Source organism: Nicotiana tomentosiformis, chromosome 8, assembly GCF_000390325.3.
Source record: "Nicotiana tomentosiformis chromosome 8, ASM39032v3, whole genome shotgun sequence".
Taxonomy (NCBI): Eukaryota; Viridiplantae; Streptophyta; class Magnoliopsida; order Solanales; family Solanaceae; genus Nicotiana; species Nicotiana tomentosiformis.
In genome coordinates, this window is record NC_090819.1 from 22,862,452 (window position 1) to 22,870,509 (window position 8,058).

At 34.6% G+C, this 8,058-nt stretch overlaps 1 protein-coding gene across 1 annotated transcript; it reads right to left on the bottom strand.

Moving 5' to 3' along the window:
• Positions 1-1,645: 1,645 nt before the first annotated feature.
• LOC138897180 (uncharacterized) lies at positions 1,646-2,110 on the bottom strand. The gene is made up of 2 exons (XM_070183139.1): positions 1,937-2,110; positions 1,646-1,834 (listed from the first exon to the last, which is right to left on the bottom strand). Exons 1-2 carry the CDS (start codon positions 2,108-2,110, stop codon positions 1,646-1,648), a joined length of 363 nt encoding a protein of 120 aa, XP_070039240.1.
• Positions 2,111-8,058: the final 5,948 nt, after the last annotated feature.

Consider the following 8,058-nt stretch of genomic DNA (forward strand, 5'->3'; position numbering starts at 1 on the left):
GTCGTTCACTCTTTTTCCCTGCAAAACTATCTTGTCAATGGTAAGATTAATCACAAAACATTTGGTAGATGTGAATTCTACCATATTACCTCTATCACACAATTGTGATACACTTATTAGACTGTACTTCAGTTCATCTATCAAGTAGACATTCTCAATAGAGTAAGAATCAGTCTTACCTACCTTTCCAACCCCAATGATCTCACATTTCTTCCCATTTCCAAAGGAGGCATTACCTCCTTTAAGGTACACAAGTGAAAGGAACCGGTTCTTACTTCATGTCATATGCTTTGAGCAGCCACTAACCATGTACCATATTTGTCTCCTCCCCTTCACTTGGACCTGCAAAAGGAAATCAGGGGTTAGTCTTAGGAACCCAAACTAGTTTGGGTCCCTTTCTATAGGCAAAAGGATGAATTAAATTCTTTTTAGTCCAACTTGGTAGCCTATTCTTCTCTTGAACAAATTCTTTGTTCTTTTGACTTGCCTTTTCTTTTGCAGTGCACTCACTTTTATAGTGACCTGTTTTACCACAGTGTGTGCAAATCTTGTTCTCAGAAAGTGTGAGGTACTTGCTTTTGGGATCCCACTTAAGTGCCAGGTTCCCAAAGCCAAGTCCTCTTCTGTTGCTACTATGGTGTTCTTGTAGCCAAGAAAGTACATTGGAGGACCTGTTCCATTTACAAGTTCTATCTAGCTCATGCTTGACCTTGCTTAGATCCTCCTTTAGGATTCTTACCTGCTCATCCTTTTTATACAACTCATCTTTCAGTTTTCCTACATTTTCTTCTAGAGTGAGTTGTGTGTGATCAGCTGTCTTTTTACCTGTTCCTAATTTCAGTTTTAGATTTTTAGATCTAAGCTCCAGGACAATTGAATCAAGTGCATGAACCTGGTTCTTTATCACAGTATTTTCACTTACAGTTTCACTAACCCTAAGTTTTAGGTTTTTGCACTTAGCCTTCAAAATCACACATTCTTTAGACAATTGCTCCTTTTCATTGTTTACATCCTCAGATTCATCAATTAGTTCTAGAAGTAACTCATACAACCTTTCTTTAAACAACAATTTAATCTTGTCTTTGAGATGAATTACATTTACCTCAATTTCTTCATCAGATACTCTGATGGCCATAAATGTTTGTTCATACTCATCATCATTATCATCTAAGCTTTCATCTGAGCTTTCTCCCCAAGCAGTGACCATAGCCTTGGTTGATCTTTTATTGTTGCTTTTCTTGGGTTGAACACGTTCCTTCTTCCTGTTCCTTCTTTTAGCTCTTTCCTTCTTCCATTCAATTTCCCATAAATGACAGTTCTTGATGTGGTGATTAGTCTTTCCACACGTGTAGCAGCTATTATTGGTTTGCTTCTCGCCTGCTTTTGACTTGCTATAGCTTCCACTTCTTGAAGAACCCTTTACTCTCCTCAGGTACTTCTTGAAGTCCTTGGCGATCATAGCCATTTCATCATCTTCTAGATCATAACCTTCAGTGATTCTGAGTGCCAAGCTCTTTTCCTTCTTAGGTACATCCATTTTCATGGTTTGTCTCCTAAGTTCATAGGCAGTAAGATTTCTAAGTAATTCATCCAGTGGGATAGTGGCAATGTTCTTTGATTCTTGAATGGCAGTGATTTTGCTTTCCTAAGTGATAGGAACAACCCTTGTCAGTATCTTCTCGACTCTATCTTCTTCAGGAATAATCCTTCCAAGAGACTTTAGCTCATTTGTCAAGGTAGTAAACCTTGTGTACATCTCTTGGATGGTTTTTCCTTCCTTTATGTCAAAGTTCTCATATTGAGAATACAGTAGAGTTCCTCTGGATCTCTTCACCTAAGGTGTTCCTTCATGAGCCACTTACAATGTGTCCCAAATTTGCTTCGCAGTGGTACAACTTTGGATTATGATGTACTCATCTGGACCAAGTCCACAAACAAGCCATTTCTTGGCTTTAGCATTCTTCTCCCATTTCTTCAAGTCCTCAGCAGTGCAATCCGCTCTTGTATTTGGAACCTCTACTTCTTCAACATTTATCTTCAAGGTAGCCAGTGGACCATCGGTGACAATGTCCCATAACTCATAGTCCTTTCCTATAATGTGATCTCTCATCCTGTTGTTCCACCAAGAGTAGTACTAGCCATTAAAGAGTAGTGGCCTAGTAGTGGATTGCCCTTCCCAATTTCCAGGTGGTGCACTCATCTTGATCTTCTCCTAAGGTGTTAGCCCCTTCAAGGATAACCTGCTCTGATACCAATTGATGCTTTATACTTTAATGCCACACAAGGGGGGGAGGGGGAGGTAATTTATGTGGTGTCCAATTTTCGTGTGCATTGATTATAGAAGGACTTGGTTCTTCTATATGTTCCTTATACTACTGTTGTGAAAATAGTAAATATGGAAAGTAAAGAACACAAATATTTTTACGTGGAAAACACCTAGCTCAAAAGGTGAAAAAAAAAAACACGACCTACTACTTAGTAGGATTTTTCCAACACTTCACTAAATCACTGAGCCAAAATAACATTTACAAAACTCTTTGTAAACCTAAGGATTAACTCTAATCTCGTTGTGGAAAATAGCCTCTAACTATTGCGATAACTTCAAGTTAACTCTAACTTGAATACCCAGAGTACCTAATACAATTGCTTCTAGATAAAGGTGAAAGGTACAAATTGAAAACACCTACTATAATTGAACTAGAATAAAAGACAGACGCTTGAAACTGGTTCTTCTATCTGGTTCATGTAGTTTCAGGTCGCACACTTGAATCACACAAGAATTGATTGCAAAATGCCTTGTTATTTTGCTCTCAACTCACGTTTAACTTCAGCTTTTGTGCGTTACTGTAAAATGAGAACATCCTGCAATATATAGAGTTATTAGAATAGGAATAACTAGAGTTCTAATGCTACTCTTCCTTGATAGAAGAGTTCTAGTTATCTTCAACTTCTAACTCCTCCCTTATCTTGGGTAAAGTTCTCTTCGAGTAAGGAGTCCTTCTCCTAATCATTTATGCAACCTTTTCAATCATGAGGTATCAGATATAACAACTTAAGCTTATCTCCTTCACGTGCATCCCTTATGCTCGAATCTGCCCGTGTCTATGTACATTGTGTATGGACCCGGTTCATGCTGGAGTTCCTTTATCAATCATCAAAACAAACTTCACTTGGGCTAATAGGACTGCACGCCGTAACAGGTATCGTACAGTGTTGAGTGACTAAGCTTGACGAGCGACATGTGAGATGGGCAGATTAAGTGCTCTGAGAGTGTAAGTACTTGGGATTTCACTTTGTTGCATCACATACGGTATTCACATTGGCATGTAGCTATAGAGACGGCATATTCTTCTTATTAGTTACACTTGGCATATTTTATCTATGCTAAACTTAACTGTCGAACTTAGAAGCATGCCTACTTTTCTGTATTGTTAAACTCTATATCTTTACTGTATTGTTTGAGCTTGTCACTGCTTTCAGACCACAGGTTAGACTTGTTACTTATCGAGTTGGTTGTACTCATGCCACACCCTGCACTTCATGTATAGATCCAGGTATTTTTGGGTACGACGGTTGCTGATTCCTGGCATTTCATTAGTTCGGAGATCATCGAGGTATCTGCCTTAGCGTCCGCAGAACTTGACTCTCCTCCTTTATCTTTTAGTATTGTTTATACTGTTCTACTTTCCTAGACAATGTTCCATTGGTTAGACCGTGTGGTTATATAGATGCTCATGTACGTCTTGACAACCGGATCTTTTAGGAGAATTTTTTACTGAGTTACGATGTTTATATTCAGTTCCTTTTACGAAATTCTTACTTATTTAAACTTATTTCCCTATATTTGGGATTTAAAAATATTGGTATGTATGATACATCGGCTTGTCTAGTACCATGATAGGCGCCATCACGACATGTCGGGTTTTGGCTCGTGACGGCAAGATCATGTTGATTGTTAAAGCAATATTCTCTCATAATACGATTCTCTCTCTCACTTTCAATGTTTTTGCTCCAAAAATTCGTGGTAAGTATTAAAGTTTTTGGGTTTTTGGACGGTTCACGCTTCTTATTTTTCTCTTCACTCTTTTTTTTAAAATTTTCACTATTGTTAGGTTTTCAGCATTAAACTTCAAATTTCCTCTTCAATGGCTGATTCAACAACTTCGAAGAGGGTTACACGAGGTATACCCACTAAAACACTCAATTTTGATGGGTCACCTTTCGATTTATAAATCACTCAAGAAGAGCGTGTATTTACAGGTTCATCAGCAACCATGGAAGCCGAAAGGCAAATAAAAATACGCAATGACCCTATGAAACAAGGCCAAGATGAGACATCTTCGAAAAAAGCAACACTTCCTGTTGTTCCTCAGGTTTTTGTACAAAACTTAAATGTGGAAAAAAGAAGAAAAGTTATCGATGTTGCTTCTGAGAGCAAGGGAAAAGAGGTCGCTAAAGGAAGTAGCTCGAAAACACTGAAGGACAAGGTATTCTTAGATATATTTATATGTATTTGACTCCGCATACACTGATTTTAGTTTGTACATTGATTTTTATTTTTTGTATTTAGATGTATTTATATATATTTGAGTTCATAAAACAACAATTTTAAATACACCAACAATTCTATCATTATTGACATAACTCAAAGTTATTTTTTTTGTCATAATCATTATTTTTGATGTATTCATGTCTGAGTTATGTATTCATGTATTCACTATTTTATATGTACTGTATTTTGTATACAATGAAAATAATGTATTTCATATATACATGTATTTATATGTATTTGAACTCATAAACAACCTACATTAAAAAATAATTAAAGTAATGTACCAACCTAATTGTATTCATCTATATTTTCAAGCATGTAATTATCTTTTTTGTTGTGTTTGTATGTAGGAAATAAAATTCTTTGTTAAACACCCGCCTACTTCATTGCCACATATCAGTTCCTATACTAACACCGATATAATCTCCGACCTCAAAGAAAAACTTAGTCCGGAGCAGTACAAACAATTTGGTACTACCTGTTTTGGTATATTCCTCGGTGTGAAGCATTGTGAGGTTCAACATTAGTTGTTCAGGTGATTCATGGTTCTAGAGCTTGAAGAAAGTTCTATTAACTCATTTTTAATACAAGTGAATGGTACAACATTGTGCTTTTCACTCAGAGAGTTTGCGATAGTTACTGGTCTAAATTGTATTAGTGCTGTTGACGATTTTAAGTTTAACACAAAGAGGCCTAACAGGATTGTGGAAACATACTTTGGCGGTGCATGTCATTGTGTATTTCCATAGGCGTGCAATTGTCTTCCACTTTGTATTCAATTTTAATTGACTTGGAACTCAAATCTATGTCAAGTTGCTTCGAAATTGAAGCAACTAAATTATTGTACGAAGTATACTCCTTTATCAATATTCCATGCAATCTAGTAAATCGAATTAGTAAATATTCTGTAAATACTTGTATCAATGCCGGGCAGAAAAAATTCCTATCAATGACAGTCAAATCAAAACCTCGAACTATATCAGAAAAAAATTAAATGAATCTCTGAAGGTCTGCATATTGTGTAAAGTTGAAGCTGAATTGATAATGCTTTATTTTTTTGTGTTTAGCGTCTGAAAACTCATTCTAATTAATTTGGTTGATAATGAGGTGTGTTAGAATTAATTTTGTTGAGTTATATTAGGAGTGTATCACACTAATTGATCCTCTTTCCGTTATTAGACAGCTGGACAAACCTATTTTTAAGGTGATTGTCGTTACTGTATTCATGAATACATGGCGCGAATACATGTGAATACCGTCGCGTACAGCTGGAGTCCCATATTTTTAGGTAAAGTTTGCTACTGTATTCATGAATACAGTAGCACGAATACACTATTGTAACAACTGAATAGTAGATATAGGAAGTAATTATGTATATGATAGCTATAGAAAGTTAATAGCCACTAAACAATAGTGATTTCTGAAAATTTCTCAAAAAAGAAAGTGCACCAAAGTAACGACATTGATCATATATGGAAATTGGGCCCAATTTTTTTTTTCTGGGGGGAGGGGGGATTGAATGCGTAAAAATTTCATGTGGCGCCCAGTTTTGCGCCGCCGATTGAATCTATACCCACTTTTAAAAAAAAAATTTAATTGATATCCAATTTTTTGTAACTTCAGATAGATTTTTCTATTCTTCTTCACTACTGCTTTCTTCTTCTTTTTATTTAGGGTTTCTTCTTCTTCTTAGTTGCAAAATGCATTTGTTAAATTTATTGTTTGATGATTGAGATTTGTTCTTTATGATATTTGAAAGCTATGTTTCAAATTTGAGCTTATTTGGAGTAGATTTGGATGTTGAATCGTGCGTTGGATTGTTAAAATTTGAAGAATAAGTTTATGTTTCGGAATTTCAGATTTTGAATCTAAAGTTGTATTGAAAAATTGAACTACTTAAGATTCGAATTTTTGAAGTTGCAATTGAAAGATAGAAGTACTTCAGATTCGAAATCTGAAATTGTTTTGAAGAGCTTGAACTATTTAAGATTTGAATTTCTGAAGTTGCAGTTGAAAGATAGGAGAACTTCAGATTTAATTTATGAAGTTGCATTAAAGATACTGAACTATTTCAGATCTGAGCGGGTACTCTTTGCAAAATTTTATGCAATGCAGATATAAATTCAATGGTGGCCCCAAAAATAAGTATATATACAAATGCCCCGTTGAATGTTAGTTGAGAAAAATATTATAGATGAAGGCCCATAATAGAATAAATAAACTAAATAGGGCAAGTTACACATATTGTCGGTCAGCAAAAACAATTTATTTGTTAAGTAAATATACAAAAAAATATGTTTAAAATATGTATATGATACATTAATATATAAAAATATATATTGCCGGTTATTATTTTTAGGAGTAGTTATATTATATTATTTTTTCAACTAATAAAAAAATTAGGAGCTGCATGCAGCCCATTAAAGGCATTCAATCCAAACATTATGGGCTTCCTTCAGGCCTCTATTATCAAAGACATGGGCCACCATCATTTATTATCTCCAGCTAATTATCGCATCATATTCATAGCTTAGATGAATTTAAAGTATATACATCGATAGCATATAAATTTATATATTCACTTATTATAATATGTTACTTAGCATTATAAATAATATTTATCATGAAATTTACCTGTAATTATCTTATAAATGATTTGATTATATAATTTTTTTTTTACTCCGTTAATGCATAGAATTAAACTCTAATTGAATCCGTACTATCGAAGCTTTTGGTAGCTTTGGGTCCTTAAGATATACTGCCATGACCAAATTAGTCTCCGCCAAGACAACCATTTCGCGGAAGACAAAAAAAGAAGGAAAAAACGACCATTTCTTGATTTAATTGTATTATTTTTGCGCCAGGATCATGCTAATATTCGCCGTTCTCATTTTATACAATGTCCCCCGAAAGGACAGTCTTTGCAAAGACATGAGTAACTATTATATGGCGTTTAATTAAAAAAAATCAACTACTTAATTGTAAACAAAAACATTCTTGTATAGTACCTATCTTTTAGACCACCTCGTTCGGCTCTTAAAATTTTTTCAGCAATCAAAAGCCAAAGATTTTATTTTTTTCTTGTTAAAAAAATTCAAAAAAATAAGAAACTTGTCTTATAGGCTTATCCACCATTTCATACAAGATTTCTTCCTAAAACGTATACCATGCGTCAAATGAGTTTAATGTCTCTTTTGTTCCCTTTAACAAGAGTTTAGTATCCTTGTACATCTAAAAAAAAAAAAAAAAAAAAACCACCCCGTTGACATTTTAAAAATACGTAACTTCTATTGCTTCCAATCATCTAAAAAAAACCAAAAAAACACAAAGAAGTTCTTAAAAGATACTTAGTATTTCGTTCTTCAAACTAAAAGAATAAAGGAAGAACTACTATCTTTCATATGTCTGAACTGTCTTTGTTGTAGCAAATTCCCACATCGGCTACCATTCAAGACAGGCAACTGAAGTTTTAATATAAAATGGAAAGCCAAAAATGGATCAAAACC

Coding starts and splice junctions, on each gene's coding strand:
- LOC138897180 (XM_070183139.1), bottom strand. CDS start 2,110: ATGAGAGATCACATTATAGGAAAGGACTATGAGTTATGGGACATTGTC. Junction 1,835..1,936: donor CTAAAGCCAAGAAATGGCTT/GTTTGTGGACTT, acceptor GGAACACCTTAG/GTGAAGAGATCCAGAGGAAC.